The following is a 21,832-nucleotide window of genomic DNA, read 5'->3' as shown; positions in this document are numbered from 1 at the left end:
TACGGTATAGTGGTATATAATGGCGTATTTTATCAATTTCATCAATCTATTAAATTAGAATTCATATCCTTGTCATTCACTTTCAAACAATTTCTATTCGGCGCGAACCGTACCCAGTCGATAGTATCGATAGCCGTTTCTTGTGTTTTTACGTTTTTACACTTATCGAAAAACGTGCTACATTGTCCCGCAACATTCTGCATACCCTAGGAAAAAGGATATTATAGAATTGAGGAAATGTTTATTTAAACGACCAGGAATCAGGATATATATAGAGGAAACGAAATGCATGAATAGGTCTGAGACATGTCAATCTGAGAGGAAGTCATTACTAATGTTTTAACTAAGACTGAAAAACAGAATTTTAATGTTAGCTGAAATAGGGTATAAATATTTCCATACTCGTTGTGGATACCTGTTGGCCAGCAACAATAGCGTAACATTCCAGACACTACGTTTCATTCCGTACACACTTACGTTTTTGAGCATTGACTTTATTTGTTTAAACCTTATTTCAATTATTTATCACTAGCCAGCTAGCTCGTAATAACATCAAATCGAATATCAACATCGAGGAATTTGGATTCCAATCCTTCACGGTGAACGATTAACCCATTGTAGACCAAGGGAGTATTTTAAAAATCCACCGAAAATAATGAGAATTGAATAATTTTAGCGCAGTTCATGTGAAAGATATCTTGTTTTTTTTTGTAAGTAAAGAGGAAGGATAGTATGGGTCTACAATAAGAATTTGCAAACAGTAATATTTTTGCCATTTACCTCAAGTCGTATAACTGTTTAAATAGGGGGGCTTAAGTGGGCTAAGTTCGTTTTTTCGTATCTCTAGGGCTGCAGCTGCACAAGCCAATTTTGATATTTTTCTTGAAAAGACTTAAGAATTTCCTGAGTATTAAGGTATTTAGTAGTATAAATATGGAAACGACAAGCGTCAGCACAGTTAAACCCAAACGAAAAGATAAATCCGAAGGTAAGTGAAAGCATTTAAATCTGTGTAAGCGAAAACGCTGGGTGAGGTGCGAGGTGTGCCGGCACAAAGAGTCGTGTGAATATTTCTGATAACGCGTATGGTGTGGCTAATATAGCGCGGCCTATTACAGTTTAAGGTATGCCCCGTGTCTGCCATGCTTAATGCAATACCATTCATTATGTTGCCCTTGCAGACGCACATGAGGAGAGGCAGAAGGAGGAGCAGAGGCCGGATCCCAGTGGTGAACCACAGAGGAAGCTACTGCGTCTCGGCGAAACACTGGACAAACCTCTGGCCGCGCCGGAATTACATCTAAATGCCGCCTATCAGCAAAAGGAGCTAACGCAGTGGCTACAGTCGACATGGGCGAAGGCGGACCAGACCGTCAAAGAGGAGAAAACCGGCGCACAAGTGTTTGGTGATCCCTTCCAGATCTGCCTGCTGCCAGGGCTGATGGCAGAGGGCACTAGCAAAGCGCTAGTGTCTGAAATTATTGACAAAGTTACATGGTCGCGCAAGCAGATGGACCTGTACGAGTTCTACCAAAGCACAGATCTGTCCAACATGCCCCGATGCCGGCTGCTAACAAATTTCCTGCAAGTGTTGCGGAAACAAGTTCGACCTTGGCTGGAGAAGGTTACGAACTTGAAGCTGGACTACGTATCTGCCTCCTGCAGCATGTACACCTGCGGCGACTATTTGCTGGTGCATGACGACCTGCTCAAGGACCGACAAATAGCCTTCATCTATTATCTGTCGCCCTGGAAGGGTGCGGAGGAGTGGAGCGAGACGCAAGGCGGCAGTCTGGAGATCTTCTCCAGCGATGACCAGTGCTTTCCCCAGTTCCCAGTGCACCGTAAAATTGCCCCCAAAGATAACCAGTTCGCATTCTTCAAAGTCGGGTCGCGCTCCTTTCATCAGGTCGGCGAGGTGACCACATTCGACTACCCGCGTCTCACCATAAACGGCTGGTTTCACGGCGAAACTAACGAGGCGTTCGTGCCGGACTCCATGCGCGCTTTTCCCCGTCTGAGCTACCTTCAGCCGGATAGCTTGAACAAGCCCCCGTTAGGGCTTCTGCTTAATAATGTCTACCTGAAGACGGCCACGCGACGCAGCATCCAAAAGCGTATAGAGGAGAACTCGGAAATCTGCCTTTACGAATTCTTCAAACGCGAAAAGTTCGAGCTGGCTCGGGCGCAACTCTTAAGCGATGACGAGACGCTGGTCTGGCGGCGGCAGGGCCCGGCCAATGCGCACAACTACGAAGTCATGGACCTGAGCACAGCCAGGGGAACGATCCAGGAGCTACTGCAGCTGTTCCGCAGCAACGCCATGTTCGACCTGCTACGTGACTTCACCGATCTGGACCTGAGTGGCGCCGATGCTGTGAGGCCCAAATGCAGCGTGGAGCTGCAACGGTGGTCGCACGGGAACTACACTGTCCTAGGCGACGGCCTGGTGAGCGAGGAGAATACCCTCGACCTGGTCTACTACCTGAATGCGGCGGAAGGAGCTGCAGTTATCACATACCTCTCACCCGACGGAGAGCTCCCCAATGAGAAGGAAAAGACGGGCTCCGATGACGAAGAGGACGATTCTGTTCTGCTCACCATATCGCCCGTGGACAACGCCCTGAATATTGTCTACCGCTGCGAGGGCACTACCAAGTTTACCAAATACGTGTCGCGCAATACGCCCTTGGAGAAGGGACCCGTTTTTGTAATTTCCTGCAGTTACAAGGAGTAGTAGTCAATGCTGCTCGCGCACAATCTTCTGGGACTATATACATTCGTAGCGGTCTAATGTACAGAACTAATTTACCGAATAAATGAAGTAGAAAAACCTAAATAGCATTACCGATTGTTTTGTGCACGCGCATCGCCCGACCCCGCCTTGAGGGAAGCCACACATTACAATAATTCGTACTTTTGCTTCTGCTTGCCATTACAGATAAATATCGCATCGGTGCCACGGTTGCCTTCATCGTAGTCATCATTGGGATTGGCGTACCGATGTGGTGGAAAACCACAACAGTCTACAGGTGAGTCACCGATGGATGCCTGCGGCACTTTCCACCTATCAATCAAATCAATCATCATTGCCTTCAGAGTCACTTTGCCATCGAACGCCATACTGGGTCTGAGCGAGCAACCCATCAAAACGGCTGTGCAGGTGGCCATCTACACACAGGGCTCCAGTCGCGCCCAGCTGCTCATCACCGAACTGCAAAGTGCATTTAGCGATAGCGGTAAGAGTGATTTGCATGGCCGTCAGTCATCCATTAGAGTGACTCTCAATGATTTGTTTTGTTTCAGAAATATGGGCTGTGGAATTCAATCATATGCCGCCACCGGCCAGAGCCCATGAGGCGCATACGCCTGCAGCATTGGAGAAACTGCTGCTGGAGGAGCACCCTCAGAGTGTGGGGGACTTTATGTTCATTGAGTGGCCCAATTTAGAAGAGGAAATATTGCTGACAACAGAACGCTCGGCGTTGATGCGCAGCGATACAAGTAAGTCTAGATGCTTCCGATGCACTCAAAGCCGATTATAAATAAGTCTCAACTTTTACAGCCGCCAACAAACTGGCTCAGGTGCTGCACTCAAAGATCCTGCAGTCGTATCGCATTAATCAAATACTCAGCACAGACGATCGATTCGGAGCCAAGTCTGAGGCACCACAGCCAGCCTATGATGTCATTGTTTCAGTACTGAACCCAAAGCCGCGTCTAACCTATGCCCAGTGGAACGTTTCTATGGCTGTGAAGAGTATGATTGTGACTTTCAGGGCCGGCAGCGGACGTTAATTGCTTCATTTCTATTTGCAGCTTATGTGGAGCCTTGGCTGGTCCAGGTGTCGGACATATCTAACTATACGGTGCGCTCGCAATGGAAGTATCGGGTGGCCATCGAAGCCGATCTCAAGCAGGTGCGCGACGAGACCAAGCTGGGTCGACACTATGCCCTGCTGGAGACGGACCTGCCGCACCTGCTTACCTCCATATCGCAAAATCTGAGTGCCAGCACCACCGACAAACCGGCCATCAATCTGGTGGTCTATATTCCGCCATGCAAGAACGCGCCCCTGCACATCTACAACAGCAAGAACCAGCTGTTGACGCGGAACGGAGTGGATGCCTTCATATCTCCACCCTGGGGCGGCGTCATCATTGCTAATCCCCCGGAGAGCGTGTGCCTGGCCTATGCCAATGACGAGCAGCCGTTACCCTACCACGTCAGCACCACGGACAACATGCAGGTGATGCTCGATCAGCTGCACAAGTTGCTCGACATCAGCAGCGAGCTTCAGTTGGAGGGCGTCAAGACGGTAGACATCGAGCAGTTGGCCCCGCGTCGCTGGGAGTACGAGGCCTACCTCAGACGCAGCGCCATTCGCCACATTGCCACGGCCAGCAGAACGCTGCAGAGCCTCATTAACCTGCTGGGTACTCTTCGAATTACCAACATAATTGGGCATCCATAATCCAATCGTTTCCTCTCGCCCTCAGATCAAATCAGCTATATTGTGATAAACGACGAAGTGGCCGCAGCCATAACGAGCTCTTATGCCGACATTTTGGCCGCCAAGGTCGCTCTACTGGAGCATCGACTGGACGACGCTTCCGCACTGGCTAAGCGCGCTTTTGTGGCCTCGGAGCGGGGCTTCTTCGACGCCAGCTTGCTGGCTCAGCTCTACTTTCCGGACGAGCAGAAGTACGCCATTTACATTCCACTCTTCCTGCCCGTCTTGGTGCCTGTGCTCAGTTCCTTTAACATGCTGCGCAAAGTGCTGCAAAACATTCGGAAAGAGAAGCAGCAGTAAACGAGCCGCGACGAATGGCTAATACTCCCAATTAAAACCAAACTATTCTTGATAACTTAATCTAATTCATCAAGGCTATGTGTTCCATTTTGGATTTACTATTCTTGATAACTTAATCTAATTCATGAAGGCTATGGATTCCATTTGGGATGTACTCGGTACAGTTCATCGTCAAGCTCTTTGCGCTGACGCTTTTTGGGCGGATCCGACTGGCAGTTGGAATTCAGGCTGTAGACTACGACGCACGCCACGTAGGTCATCAAGAGCCGTTTCAGCATGTTCAGAATGCCGGGAATCCGAAGTCGTCGGGCCTTAAAAATTGAATTTTGATCACTAAATCCAAACACTTTCCGGCATCGTCTGACAGCAAAATGCTCGACACCTTTTCCATTTCCAGCATTCCCTGATGTTTGGAGCTGCAATGGATGTCAGGGCTGACGATGGTACGCACCCCTCGGGGGCCGATCGCAGCCAGCGCAGCGTGTGAACGGAGCGGATAGGTCAGGTTCAGACGCAGCAGTCGCTGCCGGATGAATGCCAGCCTCAACAAGAAAGGAAACCAAACCCCAACAGATGCAAGCCAAACCAGCAATGCTCTTTCGTCTCTATTGGTGGATTGTAACTTCAGATCATTTTGGGGAACTCGAAAGTGTCTAGCCACAGAGGTATACCCTTGCCGCGGTAGAGTCTTTACAATTGCATTGCAAATATACAAATGGGGGAAAAGAGAAGCAAATACGGGGCTGTCAAAACTCGTTAAACATGGAATTCAATTGGTAATGGGCGCCTGATGCAGAGGCGGGGCTTAGAGCCAGGGGGAGCGGTCGGCGTCAAACTATGCGCATTAAAAGTAAATAGTTAATTTTTAATTGCTCACGGCTCGTTGGCGCTCGGCAGACGGGACAGACAAAGACATAACCGAACCGAATCTCCACAGACATACTCGTACTCGTACTCGTAGATATTCAACAAGTATTTGTCTCTTATTCAAAGGTTAAATATTATTTTAATGAGCCGCGCTTGTTGTCGGAGGCTATGGCTATGGCCGGGAGTTTGCTTTGGGTAGGTAGGTGGGCTGGTGGGCTGGTGGGCTGGTGGGCAGGTGGGGGAGACTACTTCAGAAAAGACAGAAACCTTTTCTCCAATGTGCGAGGCTGAGAGATGGAGAGCCCCAGCCATAGCCGGAGCCGGAGCTACAGCCCCAAGACCGCAAAAAGGTCAACAATGTGACTTTTAGCGATCGCCAAATGCCGCCAACTTGCCAAGTGGCTTTGTGTCATGGTTTCGGTGCCATTGTTGTGGCGTTGCCTCGTCAGGCGACAGCATATGGCGGATCTGAAACCGAACCGAGCCTGTTGCAGCCACTGGTGACGCCTACACATCTAACCCTTTGCCACCGAAGCAGCAGCCTCGTAACCGCTTTTGCCGCAAGGGCCGTTCTCTGCATTTCCGGAATAGATTGCCCATTACCCCGCCGCAGAATTGCCTTTTAAATCCCATTTTCCCACACGCACTCGGACGGGTCGGTCTCCTCCGTCACGGCAACCGCACGCACGTCAAAAATCAATTCAGTCGGAGTCAGCGGCAGAGGCAGAGTCGGAGTGGACGAGACGAGATGAGATGAGCCGAAGGCTAACACAATAACGAAACTAATTTCGATGCGGTTGTTAAGTATTTCCAAACACTTTGCCAGATTAAATGAGTTGGCCGAAGTGGAAAATGTGACAGGGAAGAGGCACGGCACTATGAAGATGTTGCACTATTGGTCTGGTCCGGTCTGGGGGCGGTGCTCACAATCGATGGGAGCACTCGAATGCAACAAGGCGTGTAATTAATAATTGATTGAATTTTCCCAAACAATGAATGACAAGGCACTCGGGGCGATGGCGATTGTGACGGCGATGTGGCCGTTGATTGCGGTCTGGACAGCTGCAGACAGCAAAGAATTGAAGAATTTTTCGCCCAAAATGGCACAAAGTACACAATGAGCCGTCGCCGTCAAGTGCCAGTGCCTGGCCCAAGGAGCTTGGGGGCTGCTGTTGGAGCCAGGTGTGCCCATAAGTTACTTATAAGGAGCCAGCACGTAAAAGTCACATTGCAAAATGTTTACTGCTGCAATTGTAATCACTGTTGACCATATGAGAGTGGTTGTTGTTGCTGCTGCTGGTAGTGCACTGATGCTGATGCACTTTTTATAGCACCACGGCATTCCCACCGCTAAGTGAAATTAATAAAAATTGCAATCAACTTGAATGCCCCGAACCTGGATGCGAGATCTGCACCAAAAACGTCAAATGCGCGCTGCGCAATTCACATAATTTGTTTAATTAATTACGCCAACACATTTTCATTGCTGCCTATTGGGTAATTCCGCGGCAGAGACGCCGCAGACATCAGCTGCTGCTGCTGCTGATGTGATTTTTCACATAAACTAGAAAAAAACACACTATAACTATAACAGCCATCGAAAGCCGAACGGATTTGGCAGCTTTCGAAAGATTCAGCCATCGTCAAAGTGGAAGTGGATGCTGCTGTTGCTTCTGCTGCTGCTCTTGTTGTTGTTGTTGCTTCTGCAACATTCTCAGCCTGCTCCAAGGCCACTGGCATTTTGTCTGCATATGCTGCCGCTGCTGCCACCATATCTCGCACAGGTATTGACGATCCACAGCCGTTTGGAGAGCGGATCGACCAATTGCAACTTATAGTACGAGTAGCATCTAGCAGTTTCCACAATTTCAAGTTTTCGATTCGTTTTTTATTCGTTTCGTATTTGAGTGGAGGAAGCACAGCAGCCAGAAATGTTAGAAGAACAAAGTTCAGTTTCCATATTGCCACTAGAACGGGGGGACTTCTTTGGTTGCTTGACAAAGTTGCATTACAAAACATGGGGGCATGGGGGCCTTCCTATACCTCTACGTAAGTGATTGTGGAACAATTAAACAATTTGTTTAACAAATGCCCTGCCGCAGCTCAATAAACTGAAAGCGAACGTAAACAGCATCAGCATCATCATCTTAGTCTTCTTTTTGCGAGTGGCAGCCATGGGAAAGAGATCTCATCAGCTTTTGGGGGTCTGGGGCTGGCTGGAAAAGTGTCGAAGCGGACAGAGCCCAAGGACGCTGGCTGGCTGGCTGGCTGGCCGGCTGGCTGGGTTATAAAACAAATAAAGCGAAATGTATTATACAAAATATTACTTACCCTTACCGCAGTTTGACATAAATGCCAATTTAAATGCTGCAAAACGCATAAATCAGCAAACAGCCAAGTTTCTGTTGTAGATGTTGCCGCTGTTGCTGTTGTCGCTGTTGCCGCTGTGTCTGTTGTCTGTTGTTGTCGTGTTTTTTTTTTTTTTGGGCAAACAAACGATCAGCAAGTGGCGCTCCTTAAAAAACGTTTTTGCCAAAATGTTTCCCGCAAAATGAAGAAGACTCCGCCGCCACAGTCGGCCACAACGACAGCATTGGGCAGAGTTCAGGCAAAAGGCAATATTGCTGGTGGGTTATGCTGCTGCTGTTTGTGGGTGATGGGTGACAAAAGATGCCGTCTAATTGAATTACCATAAAATAAAAGTTGTCTTGAAAATGCGCATAATTTGAGCTTAGTGTCTAGCGTTTAGCTCAGCATCCTGGTCAGCATTAGTATCTATTAGCCGTGTAGCATCGCTCTGGCTCTGGCATTTGGCATTTGGCGACTTAGAATTTTATTCTTCTTTTTTTCCAGAAGACTCACGAACAATGCCGGTGCTTCAGCTTCAGTTCAGCTTCGGCTTTGATCCAACTGCGACTCAGACGAGCCGAAAGCTCATTAACATGATTACAATGGAACCCTGACTGCATAATAATTCACACATATTCCAGCAGTACGGCAAATAATTACGAAAAGTGCATTTGTATGGGCATGCAATTAGTCACAGATACTCGTACAGCACCAGCACACAGCAACAACCGCTCTTGGTGCAGCATCTGCAAGCTGGATTCTTTGCCGCCCGAATACCACCTCCACCTAAAGCAACACCAGCATCACCAGTACCGCCGGCAGTACACCGTTTCGTCTCATTCATTCCCATAATTTACCAAATATTTTTTATTATTTAGTTTTTATTTCGCTCCTACCATGATCCATCTATGTAAGCATAGATACTCGTATCTAGTATATGTGTGTGTGTGTGTGTGTGTGTCTGTGTGGCATAGCAACTGCAATGTCTATAACATTTTCTCACGTTTCGTCGTGCAGATTTCGGCACAAGTTTCGCCTTGGTGTGGCACAGCCCGGTCTGGCCTGGCCCGGCCCGGCCCGGCCCGATCCGATCCGATACAACCAGGCCTGGCCTGGCCTGGGATGCGATGAGGCTGTTGGTGGATGGTGATAATGATGATGGTGCTGCTGCTGCTGCTGCTAGTGGTGGTGGTGGCGAGGCCGTTGCCTAAGCGGGGGTGGGCGGCTAATGCACATTTTATGCAAATTTCCACTGCAGCGATCAGCAGTGTGTGTGTGTGTGTGTGTTGGCTGTGCTTATGGCAGAGTGAGGCTAGTCCACGAGTGCCAGAAAATACAATTTAGAATGCTTGAGTGCATTGACTAGCGATGGATGTGGATTAAGGCGGATTAAGTCTTTAATCTGTTTAATGGAATGTTCTATAAATAAAGTTGTATAAGTACATTCGCTTGGTGAATTTCTTAATAGATGCTATATACACTAACTAACTTAATTTAACTTTACTCTTGATTATATATTTAATACTCTTTATGGTGTGATTTATTTTTAGATCAATTAAGGTTATTATGAAGGTTACGACCAGGTTCCAGGTTGATCAGCAGAGGATTTGGATGTCATGCTACTGAACTACAGGGAATAGGCTAGTCTTGCCTCGGAAATATGTATTAAGAATATATTCTGTAGTTTTGTGTATTAATCGAATTCAATTAAATTACAAAGTTATAAAGTTACAAAGTTCTAAATGAAGGACAACTGTGAACAACATTTAAAGAGTTGCAAGAGAGTAGCCAAAGCCGTCAGATTGGGAAAAAAATTACAAAATTTTATTCAATCTTCAAGTTACTCATTTTCCCAATTTTTTTTAGAACAGATCGATGAATTTTTAGACATCAACAAATTTCTTTCGGAATAAATGAATAGAATTTCAGTGAAATTTCAAAAGAATTTCAGTGAAACCATCTGTACAGAGCAGGAACAACTTTATTCTAAGCCATGCCTGACCTTTAAAGAGGACAAATCCTAGAAATACCGCGCTCCAATCGACTACCGGAATCCTTATAACTTTAATCAAAAACAAGTTCGTTGCTCAAGTCTTTCGTCTTATTGGTTATTTTAATGCGTCTCGTCTCGCTGGATTTGTTTAAACATGCCGCCGCATCAAGGCAAATGCGTCAAATTAGCCAGGCAGACCACTCAACGATGGAGCCGCTCACTGACTGACTGACCCATTCCCAATCCCGAAAAAGCTTTGGCGTTTCGCAAGCAGCGTGGCATCCATAAAACTGTAAATTGCACAGCTGTGGCCTCCGTCTCCGTTTGTGGCAGCGTTTGCCACGTGCAGCCTCCCCATCCGAATCCGAAGCCAGCCAATGCGAAATTATATGTGTGTAAACACATTATATGCACACAATATATGTTGGTATGGAGAGGTATACGAGTATGCAATTTCTTATTATGAGCGGCTGCCTGGTAAAGGTTTTCCGAGAGCTGCACTTTATCAACGGGAAAATCTGCTGGCAGCCCATGCTCATTGCTGCACAATTACTCAACGACCTGGGATGGCCGTCTGCCCGTCTATCTGACTGTCTGTCTGTCTCTGTGTCTCCTCGTCTGCGATTCCAATTCCAGCTTCAATCCCAATCGCAATCCTCGCGACTCGTTAGTGGTTGGCCTGCCGCTGTGGCTGGCTCTGCCTCGGCTTCTGCTACTGCTTTAGCTTCTGCCAGGGTTTTGGCATTTTTTGGCGCGTTACTTGTCGCTGGAATGGCACCAAATGCCAGACCAAACTCTGCCCGGCGAGGAGTCTGCTCAGGCGCATCTTCAGCTTAATTGAATTTTTAGTTTTTCAGCTGCTGGTGCCACTGCTGTTTCTGGTGATGGTGGTGAATGCATTTTGGGTGAATGCATTTTCCATTGGCTCCCACACGATGTGCAAATGCTTTCGGCACTTTTACCACACCACCAGGCATTCAGGCAGCTGGCAAAGCTTACATAATGAGTAAAAATTAAATAATTTACCTGGCAAACGGATTCTTAATGACTCGAGAGCAGCGGGGCTTGTAGCTGTTTTCCGAGCACTTGTAGCTGCCAAGTGAAACACCGAATTCGTGTCTTTGTCGGGGAACACATTTATCAATGTCAATGCGGGGAATCTAAGGCCATTCGAGCTGATGTGTATTTAATTGAAGGCGGTCGCTAATTAGAATTCAATCCGCTTAGATGCTGTGTAATGCCAAGCAGACATCTATTCAGACCCATGCCCATGCAGCGATCGCCTTTGAGATCGTGTCTGGAGTCATCTTTGGACATTTGGTTGAGCTTTGTGCTGGGGCATTGGACACTGGTACTTCCTTATTATTGGCCTTTCCCACGCAGAGGGCTGATGGAGGCCGCCGAGGAGGCAGCAGTCAGCAGCAGATCGCGTGAGTCATTGGCACACACAGGAGTATAAAATGAGCATTTATTACGAGGATTGCGACTGGGACTCCTCTGCCATCTCTTACACAATCACAATCAGCAGCAAATTAGAAAAATGGCGGCAGACACAGGCTCTGCCTCTGCCATATGCCACTTCCCACAAGTTTTGGTGAATGTGGCTCCAGGTTGAAAGTCATCCAGTCGCGCAGGCTCGTCCTCCGTTTCGATTTCACTTTTCCACCGTCTAAAGTTGACATTTTTTGTACCGCAGTCGCAGTCTGGCAGCTGCTTTGCATGACTTTGCCTTTGCTTTGCCTTTGCCCTGTTTTCGGTGTCTGGTTTTTTTCCGGCAGGCAACCTCAACTTTGAAATGCCAAGCTGCCAGTTCCAGGTGACAGCTTGGGTTTGTTGCTTGCCTTTATCTGGGCGCAACCTTTTTGCGAATCAAAACGGAAAATATGAAGAATCTGCCCAAATGGTAGTTACGCCCAAGATGCACAGATCTTGGCCGAAAACTGCAGGCGTGTAAATTCCCACACTGCAACAAAATGCCGCACATTCCCCGCAGTCTGTGCCACACTTACCCATATAGACATAACCGGATTGTCGGTGGCATCGCGACTTTTGCCCCGACATGGCTGCCGCACTCACAGCCGCAGCGGCAGCGGCAGTGGCAGCCAACAACATCCACAGCAGATGGGCCAGCAAATGACAAAGCCCCGCCATGACTATGACATAATACCCAGCGGAAGATGCAACCCAAGAGACCAGGCGCTGTGCTACGTGAACTGTACGTGTACGGGTACGGGTACGGGTACGGGTGTAATTGCGGTGGGAGTGAGAGTGCGGCCAGCGCTTGCCCACAATCATGAGCTGGCCCTGCGGCCGGCTGACGTAAGTGATGATGAGTGACGACTCCTGGCAGGCGGAGGAGCGGCGCAGCGGTGCAGCTGCGTTCCAAGGGGGCAGCACTGCAGCAGGGCACAATGCAGACAAGTGTCATATGGTCACACGCTGCGTATGCGTAATCTGCGTTAAGCATACGTCTAGGGGACCAGACCAAAGAAGCCGCAGAACAAACGAGCACGAAAAGCAGCCCGACCGAGTCGGCTCACACGAGACGAGCACGAAGATGCTTCGCTCGGAGATCTGCGGTGCTGCCAGCGTCTCTGCCGCTGTGCCACAGCACCGCAGCACTGCGGCACCACTGTGATGGGCTCCAAGTGGTTTTTCCTTTCGCTTTCCGAAATCATTTCGCTTCGACAACGTAAACGATCCAGTCACAAATCGCGCATCGCATCGCAGCGCCCCGCTTGGCTCGCTTGGTTCGCCTGTCTCCTCCGTGCGGTTCGTACCTCTGCTGTGCCTTGTGCCCTGTGCCCTGTTGCAAGTGGCGGCTGTGACTCTGTGCTTTTTCTGCCGTCTGCCCAGTCAAGTGAGGCAGACGCCTCACGTCCACGTCTCTCAACGTTTCGCTGCACCTTCTAAATGGCTCTTCCGTAGTTTTCGCACCTTGCGAAACACATTTTCGTACGCATTTACATACGCTTGAATCTGCGAAGCAAAAGAAGAACCATTTTATTTGGTCTTGTCGGCACCGACCACCGCTCATTTCCTACATGACGGACACTTTTTGGTGTGCGGTGTTTAGTTCGTGAAAAGCGAAGCGAAACAAGGCGAAACGAACATCTTGTGCGGCTTGTGGGATTTTGCATTTTGATTTTGCAATCCAATCCAATCAAATCCCTTTACCATACTCATGAGATCTCTCTGGTGCTGTGTCTATTCTGTCTTGTTTTGCAGTGCGATCCATGTGAAAATCGACATTAAATAGCAGCTTAAACGCTTTGGATTACCTATTGGATAACATCCTGATTTTTGACAGAATCACTCGAATTGGATTACCTAAACCATAAACCGTCATGTTGAGTGTTAATTATAAAATGTTTGCCATCATCTTGGGTGAGTACAACAAGTTAGGATTAAAACTGGGACTGTGATTATTTTCTACGAATTTTTGGGGTAATTTATTCCACAAAATGTTCTTGAAAATCGTAGAACAACAAATATTGAAATTTTATAGATAATTCGGGGTTGCTGTCATTGATATTCTGCATGAGTTCTGATCTAATTTGTCTGAAGGATTTAAAATGTTCATTTTCATGCCTATAGTTTGCTGGCTTCGACCTGCTTTTGAATTTCATTGATGAACAAATTACTATAGAAAATACCAGATCAGATATCGATTAGGGGGTAACTTTCTTTTAGGCTTTTGTTGTCTTTTTCTTGGTAAACTTGTACCTTAGCTTCGGCAGTACTTCTTTGATTGTGGCAATCGACCTTCTCCATGATAATGACTCATGAACAATCGCATATTGTGCTTGGACATAAAAGATCCCATCGTATCGCAGCATTGGGCAAAAAATCGCATGATGCTCATTAGTTGGGTTGTCTTCTGAACATGTTTCATATAGAAATGATGGGCTGCTGTTATTGCTGATGCTGGTTCAAGGTCCATCGGTCGCGAAAGAAATTAATGGGATTCAATGAGTTTCATATCGATCACATTCGAAATCAAATGTAATTTGTTGGCCAGCTCCCGCAGCAGGGCGAAACGAAGACAAGGCTGAGAAATGGCAATTATGGCTAAGAGTAGGTCATCTGCATAATTACCACATTGTAAATTATCTTTTAAGCCAATCATAGCTGGAAAAGAGATAGATGATTGGAGAGTGGATTGGGACAACGCCCAAAAACGGAAGCTTGAGGGGACTCCAGCCAGACCACTCTGCGTGAGACCCACTCCACTTGACTGGGCTTTGAGCTCTGTGCGATTTGTCGGGGCAGGCACAAAATTAGAGATTCACTCTCTTCCCACAAAGCAATTGAAATCGGCATCGAACAATCTGCATTTTTAGGGGGGAAAGGAAACAAAAGAGCTGCCCTGTCCAGTCAGTCCAGTCATAGTTCACTGCCACACAATGCCCCTGCACGATTGGGTGTGGGGGGGAGGCAAGCTGAAATTGAAATTCATTTGAATTTGAATTAAATGCGAATCAGAGTCGGGTTGCTGCACAGACGACGGTCTTTCTTCTTGAATCCATCCAACTAGGCTGGATAGTTTGTTTTCTCTTTTTGTTCGGTACTTTGGGTTTTCTTTATCTGTTTTTCCTTTTTTCTGTGCATTTGTTGTTTTTGTTTTTTTTTTTTTTTGGCTATGGCATGATGAATGGGCGCACTGGCAGATTATGCAACCTACGAGTGCAATTTGTGCCCGGGCCAGACGAACCGAAGCCACCATGTCGGCTGCAGCATTTGTTCTGCAGCAGCAGTTGAAAATTGCATTTACGATTGCTTTAATTGCTCATCTTCCGCTGCTGGCTGGTGGGGTTGGCCAAGAACAGAAGCTGCCAGGCTGCCATATACCACAATAAGTAGTTGAAGGAAAAAAACTGGTCTGACTTAGAGTCCGAGACAGACATGATACATGGGCGTCATGGCAATTAGGAAGAGTCACGGGTTTAATTAGCTTTTAATGTCCGACGCAGGTACGACAAGCAGTGGACGGTATATCCATAAAAGTGATTGACTTGGCATTTTAATTGAACAACCCTCATGAGCAGAGTGGATCCGTAGATCAGTGGATCCATTTTATGGTTAATTTGACAGCTGGACTGACCCGAGTGATCATATATCGCTGTGGGAATGCGGCGTCTTGTTTGCCGTTTGACTGAAATGTTAATGATGTCTCTCGGTATCAGAAATACCAATCAATGGACCCAAAATAAATAAATAAAAAGCAGACAGGCACACGCAGAACCATGTTGGAGGTTGCTCAGCCTTGGACAGCCGGACAGCCACAAGTGCCTGCTCCGGCACACATAAATCATGAGCTCGTCTCGAGATCGCGCTGGCTTCATGTAAGCGAAAGTGATGCGAGCGTCGGCCACATGAAGGTCACTCGTCCACTGGTCAGCCTCAGCATCAGCTCGAGCACCAGCACCAGCCTCGGTGTCAGCATAAGCACCAATTCTAGCACTACTTGAGTTTCCATTTGATGAGCGTAAGCCTAACCAGATCACGTTTTCTGTTTCTGAATCTTACAGCAACGACGGCGGCGACACTTTGGAGCAGCCTCGGACTCGGCCAGGCGCAGTTGCTCGACGAGGACGATGACTTGGCTTTCGGCAGGCCATGGCCCACGTACAGTCTGCAGAATATGCCGAAGACTCAGTTCACCTGCCACGACAAGATACTCGGCGGCTACTATGCCGATCCCGACACCCAGTGCCAGATGTTCCACGTGTGCGTGAAGCTTCCCGGAATCGGGGTAAGTGTTGTCTGCTCTTGCAAGTGCAACGGTCTGGGATTAAGGCAGCAGCAGATCCAGCTCAAAAAAGGCTATCCTATGCCACAGCGAATGGTTAATGCTCTTTGTTAATATGAGATGAGAGATATATAAATAATCTATAGCTAAATTTCATAACTGTATGACATTTAAATCCCTGAATTCGAATGCCAGATTCTGTTCTAAAAATTGTTCTAGACATAGATTCAAGTCCCACCCCCTCCCCACCACACAGAGTCGATAAATTGGCGGTAAAAACGAAAGACTTAGGCAACGAACTTGCAGGCGCTCGTTGAGATCTGACTCGAACCCCGCGCGCTATGCTGTCTCTGTGGCTGTGTCAAAGTCCCAGCTAAATGGCAAAGTTGGACAGCCAGGCATCGGCAGCAGCAGCAGCAGGAGGAGAATGTGTGATGGGGCTTCGTGACTGGCCCGAACCGGATGATACTTAGACCTGAAGAAGACTTTGCTACAGCGCAGATAAAGCGCTCGGATCGTATTGGATCGGATCGGTGACCTTTAAGTGTGGGCTTTGTGTTTGTTTCTTTATTGCACGCTTAGAGTTTTTCACTTGGCTCTTCCTTGACTACAGCTGCGGCAGCTGTGGAGCAACTGCCGGCTTTTGTACAGCCCGGAGCTTCAGTTGTTTTTTTGAAACCTGGATTTGGAGCTCGCGATCCTTCTGCTGTCTGTTTCTGCAGCTGGATCAGCTGCCGCTGTTGCGAGCTCTGCATCTCCTTGCAGTAGCTGTCGAGCATTTTGGACAGTTGCTCTTTGCGCTCTATCTCACGCGCTTGGAAGACCTGGCTCTGATCCCGCCAAAGTTGATTGAACCTCTCCGTGTACGCCTGCAGCTTCTGCTGGAAGGAGACCTTCTGTTGCAGCAGCTCCTCGTTAGCTTTGATTAGTTCCTCATTGAGTTGGCGTACCATTTCGTTTTTTTCCAGCAGCTCCTTATGTTGTTGCTGGTTCTTGATGGACAGCTGTTCGACTGTCGACTGCAGCTCCTTGAGCTCCTCGATGGTCAGCTCTGCCTCCATTCGGATTTCATGCATTTTCTGATTGGACACAGGGATATAGCAGGGCATCCCAATGTCCTGGCAAGCCTGCATCGTCTCTATGGCCGTGTCGCTACTGCTGGAATCGTTATATTCTTCGGAATCGCTCTCCAGAGCATCCATCATCTCATATAGCTGCCGTTTTTCCTCATCGCCGGTGCAGAACTCAAGGTTGAGCACCTTCTCCTTCAGGAATCGATACTTCGTTTGCTCCTGTCTGTACATCGCCTTCCACATCTCGACAGACGACTCACGTCTGGCATGGCCTGATGCCGGAGTACAGGCCGGCGCCATCAGTACTGTGTTGAACACAGAAGCTTCTGTGTAGTTGATTACCACAGTGCTGTCGGCACTTGCCAGCACCTCGTGGAGTAGTCGCGTCAAGTTGATGTTGTGATATCGCATGTGTGTCTTGGGGCTGCGGGACAGGACCTTGAAGAGCTTCAGCAAGGAGCCCATGGACGTAGAGCTGTCCACCATCTCCGGGTCCGCAGAGGCACTCTTCAGGTGAATAAACTGCAGCTTGCCGTAGACTTTTCTCGACTGATCGATGTTCGTTTGCCTCACGTTGAGGGTGAAGAGCACACGGCTATGAGGCAGGCGCCGCATCACCCTGTCTATGTATGTGTAGACATCACCGGTGGTTGCCACAAAGTGCTGCTTGGATGGCCTGTGGTCCTGCCCCTCCATGTCACCCGTGGACTCTGGACGCTCCCCATTGATCTCAACGTGCCTGATAGATATGTTGACCTCCATGGTCAGCTCCAGAGTGTAGACATTCCTGAACAAATCGCTAAAGATCCGGGCCATCACATCATTCTCGTCAGTGCCGTAGTCCATTGTCTCGCCGTAGTTGACGACGGTGCTGGTCCTGCCACTGAGCACCGGCTCCACCACTTCGAGCACCGCCTCCTCCCAGACATCCCTCTGCAACTGGCTGAGGGCATGCAGCTTGCGAAACAGATACACCTTTACCTAGACAGGAATTGGCATTGTCGTTGGGGCAATAGTTGAAGTTGAAGTTCGAGTCACTTACCATTTTTGCAAATGCGACAAGCCGCCGTGTTTTTTTATCTGTTTTATGTTTTGTATTATTTACGTGTTGGAGTGAGAGTTTTATTTGAATGAACACTATACTATACTATATTGTATACATATGGATTTTGAACTGACTGTCAATTAGCCTACTGTTTGCACTATTGGGCCCCTAGCGGCATCGAGAACCAGGCCGAGAACGTTCACTTCTCGGCATCGTCACCTGGGACCCCGGGGCCACTGCGGGCACTGCAAATGTCAAGTGGCAGTTGCAAATGCCAAAGTTTGTGGCAGGCAACCTGATATCTGGCTGGGGGATGGGGTGCACTGTGGCACTATCATCGCCTCACAAGGAAGCATCTGATTGGATGTGTGGATGATACAGTAGGTAGGCAAAAGTGGCTTCAATTTAAAAATACATACACTGAGAGAAAAATCCTTAAATTGAAACCGGTTTGAGTAGCTAGTTCTGTGAGTTTAATAAAACAGAAAGTACTACAAAAATATTTGTATACATTTCGAAATAAGGAAGTATTTTTTAATCTTTATAAAGACAGCTGTATTATCGCTATCGGTCCCGAGAGGGCAATAACAAAATATACATAATGTCGTCTCGAGACCGAGGCTCTTGACCGAGAATGCAAACAAAAAATATCTTCATTCATTGGCTTTGTTCTTGATTGCGATAGAAGATACTTATTATTTGTTTTCGCGGTGTAGTTCAGTTTGTGCCAGTTTCAATTACCTGAATTGTGGTTTGGCTGATAGCTCCAATTGTGGCTGTGGCTGTTATTGCTGTTGTTGTTGCTGCTGCCTTGGTCTTGGCTCTAATGCTTTGGCTAAAATTGAATCCATTTATAACATTGAATTTTGCATGTTGCTCTGTGGTTATCTTGTGGTGCTGTTTTTGATGATTTCGCTGTGTGTGCAGCTCCTACATCGAAGAGCTAATCCGTTTGTCCAACAGGTGCAGGACTATCGGTTCCTCTGCCCCAACACGACGGCCTTTGACCAGGAACTGCAGATCTGCGCCAATTGGGCGGACGTGGACTGTGACAAGGCCACCTCCTTCTACGACAACAACAATCTGAACGATCTGTACCGCGATGGCGATAGCAAGGGCGCCAACGAGGAGGAGGCCACTTTCCATCTGCAGCGTGCCGAAACAGGTAAGAGGCTCCAGGGTTTATCCAGCAATTAAGTTTAATTTCATCGCGGGGCCACGCGTAATTGCAGGCGATGTCCGTCGATCTAAGGAGAACAGCCGCGGCGGTGAGCAGAAGTCACGCCCGCGACATAATTATGCCAGCTCCAGCTCCAGCTCGAGTCCCAATTTGGATATCACGCAACCCACCAAGCGACCCATTTCCAGCTATTACACGCCGACAACATCGAGCAGCACCTCGACCACAAGCACCACAACGACATCCACGACGGAGCGCAGCTATTACAACAACAATTACGGCAACAACAACGACGACTCAAAGCGTAAGCCAGCAACAACAATACGAAACAATGGAATCTTCAAAATTATTACTCAAATTAATCACGCTCTTGTCTCTATTTCTCTCCACTCCGCAGAAGACTTTGATGATATCTTCAAGGGTTCCCATAGCTCGCACTTCTTCTCGAACCGACAGGGCGGGCGTGAGTACGATGAGGAATCGTCGGCGGGAGTGCGCTCCAAGCCCAACGACTTTAGCGATTACAATCGCAAGACGACGGAGGCGTCCAGCAAGTCGCGAGTCACGCCCACTCGAGGACAGCGCCCTACAAGTAGCACAACCCCAAGCACCGCAGCTCCAAGCACCACCAAATCGGTGAAAAAGATCACTCTGCATGCCTCATTCAACACGGACTTCCTGGACTATACGCCACAAGCCAGGTCCACGACCACGCCAAGACCCAGCAGCAGCATCACCAGTCGCTTCAGCTTCGGCGTGAACGACTACCAGACCCAGGAGCGCATCCAGCCTACCACCTATAATCCGAACAGCGGCGCCTATCGCTTCAAGAGCACGCCCCCGCCCAAGTACACGGAACAGCCATCGAGCTCCACAAAGTTGACGGGCAAGAATGTCCAGGACTTCGACAAGGAGACCACCAAGAGGAACAAGCCCACGGTAGCAGCACGCAAACAGAAACTGGGACCCCAGGAATCGAACTATATAAACCACAACGAGTTCGTCGACATCCCCAAGAGCAAGGTGCAGCAGCCGCAACCCTTCCAGGCCACGCAAAACAAGCTGGAGCCGCACTATCAGCGCCCCAAGCCTCAACAGCTGTCCCGAGTGGGCACCCAGGAGCCGGCGCCTTTCAAAGCATCCGCCAGTTCGGGGCCCAGTGCAAAGCCGCGTTCATTTACCAGCCGCGGCAGCATCACCTACAAGGCCACCACCCAACGGTATGCGGATGATGAGCTGCACTTCCCCTCCACGGCGGCCAGTACGTCGGCATCCGCTGCAGTGAAGAAGGTAACGCATGCGGCCAAGGACTCATTCACACCGACCACCTTCAAGCCCACGACATACAAGAAGCTCTATGAGCAGAATTTCTATCAGGCACAGCAGAAACAGCGACCCAGTCAGAGTACGACGAAGAAGGCATCGACTGTGGCTGGAGCTCTGCCTACCACTGCCAATCCGTACTACAATGTGGATGAGGACGACGGTCAGTACCATCCGGAGCTGTATGAGAACGACTTCCCACGCAATCGCTTCAAATTCCTGCGCACCCGATCCTCCAGCTCCACGAGCACTACCACGCCAAGTGCTCCGCCGTCTAGCCGGCAGCCGCATGGCTTCAGCCACAACTTCCAGCAGGCGCACAGCCATCTGAAGAGCCAGCAGCAGTCCGCCTATCAGAAGGAGCGGGAGTCGGACCTCAGTGACGAGGATGAGCTCTTCAAGACGGCGCAATCGCTGAACTTTGGCGCTGCCAGCATCAACAAGCTGCGGGCCGACATCTACAAGGCGGAGAAGACGTCGCAGCAGTACAACTCTCAGTACAGTCCGCAGATAACGCCATCTAGTCCGAAGACAACCGCCCAGACCACCAGCCGGCCGACGACTTACAGCAGCAGCACCACCACCCAACTGACCAGCACCACTACCACCAGCACCACCAGGCGACCAACTCCAAGCACAACGAAGACGACCACAACCAGCACGACAAGTGCCCCTGTGGAGGCGAAGAAGTCGGCCAGGAGCAAAAAGGAGAAGCAGCTGGACAAGAAGGATAGGCCAGCCGGCAAACGGCAGCGGCCACCGTATGCGGATGAGGACACCAGCTACGACTATGCCTACTACGACACGGACTGAGCTACATCCGCTCGCTGGTCTGGCCTCTAGCCCAGCACCCAGCACTCGAACTAACTACTTACACAACTGTACCTTTAAATCCATTTTGCACTGCCTTGACCATTAACTACTATTCATAGCGTAAACGATCCAACATCCACATACATCCATTTCTTCAGCGTCATTTTTCTAGCAGCAGCTACATAGGTGTCACAGTACTTTAAAGATCATCCCAGCTCTAGCTCCGTTCCGCCTGCACTCGCTCGCATTATCTTTCATATGCATATCGAATAATGACCTGCTTAGCACCCATTAACACTCGCGTACATTCATTCAATCAGATTTCAGATGCGTTCTAATGAATTTCCATGCGTGTATCTAGTTATTTAAATAAAAAAGTATATGTTTAGTCGTTAGACAATTGTTAAAATGAAGCAAATCGGGAGCGAAAATTGTATCGAAGAGTGGCTGATTTTGTACTTGTTGTGTAATATTCAATGAATTCACTACAAAATTGTATTAACTTTAAGGTTTCTTGTAAATAAAATGATATGTAATTCATAAAACTCGAATATCTTTCGATTAACTAAGTTGAGCGCCAAACTGATTTGATCTCGATATGTCGTTGGCGATACTTTTTAAAT

At 48.4% G+C, this 21,832-nt stretch overlaps 3 protein-coding genes across 5 annotated transcripts; 2 read left to right on the top strand and 1 right to left on the bottom strand.

Annotated features, from left to right (window-relative positions):
• The first annotated feature begins 915 nt into the window (after positions 1-915).
• LOC6587423 (prolyl 3-hydroxylase sudestada1) lies at positions 916-4,879 on the top strand. Of its 2 annotated transcripts, XM_002013993.2 has the most exons (7): positions 916-988; positions 2,942-3,032; positions 3,100-3,239; positions 3,307-3,504; positions 3,566-3,760; positions 3,820-4,437; positions 4,501-4,879. In XM_002013993.2, exons 1-7 carry the CDS (start codon positions 934-936, stop codon positions 4,812-4,814), a joined length of 1,611 nt encoding a protein of 536 aa, XP_002014029.2. In that variant the 5' UTR covers positions 916-933; the 3' UTR covers positions 4,815-4,879. The 2 variants fall into 2 exon arrangements, with proteins under 2 accessions (XP_002014029.2, XP_002014030.1); XM_002013994.2 differs by lacking the exons at positions 2,942-3,032; positions 3,100-3,239; positions 3,307-3,504; ... (1 more) ...; positions 3,820-4,437; positions 4,501-4,879 and adding an exon at positions 1,182-2,839.
• Positions 4,880-12,739: 7,860 nt separating this feature from the next.
• On the top strand, positions 12,740-21,754 carry LOC6587308 (mucin-5AC). Of its 2 annotated transcripts, none has more exons than XM_026984122.1 (6): positions 12,740-12,795; positions 13,252-13,410; positions 15,555-15,778; positions 18,857-19,058; positions 19,126-19,377; positions 19,471-21,754. In XM_026984122.1, the coding sequence occupies exons 2-6, from the start codon at positions 13,371-13,373 to the stop codon at positions 21,207-21,209; spliced, it is 2,457 nt and encodes an 818-aa protein (XP_026839923.1). In that variant the 5' UTR covers positions 12,740-12,795; positions 13,252-13,370; the 3' UTR covers positions 21,210-21,754. The 2 variants fall into 2 exon arrangements, with proteins under 2 accessions (XP_026839923.1, XP_026839922.1); XM_026984121.1 differs by having other exon boundaries at positions 18,821-19,058.
• Positions 16,323-17,934, bottom strand: LOC6587388. Its single transcript, XM_002013992.2, has 2 exons — positions 17,891-17,934; positions 16,323-17,829 (listed from the first exon to the last, which is right to left on the bottom strand). The coding sequence occupies exons 1-2, from the start codon at positions 17,891-17,893 to the stop codon at positions 16,354-16,356; spliced, it is 1,479 nt and encodes a 492-aa protein (XP_002014028.1). The 5' UTR covers positions 17,894-17,934; the 3' UTR covers positions 16,323-16,353.
• Positions 21,755-21,832: the final 78 nt, after the last annotated feature.

The sequence above is a fragment of the Drosophila persimilis genome, unplaced genomic scaffold, assembly GCF_003286085.1.
Source record: "Drosophila persimilis strain 14011-0111.01,24,50 unplaced genomic scaffold, DperRS2 tig00000000-arrow-pilon, whole genome shotgun sequence".
Taxonomy (NCBI): Eukaryota; Metazoa; Arthropoda; class Insecta; order Diptera; family Drosophilidae; genus Drosophila; species Drosophila persimilis.
Note: the sequence above shows the minus strand (reverse complement) of the source record. Positions and strands in the feature narration are given on the sequence as shown.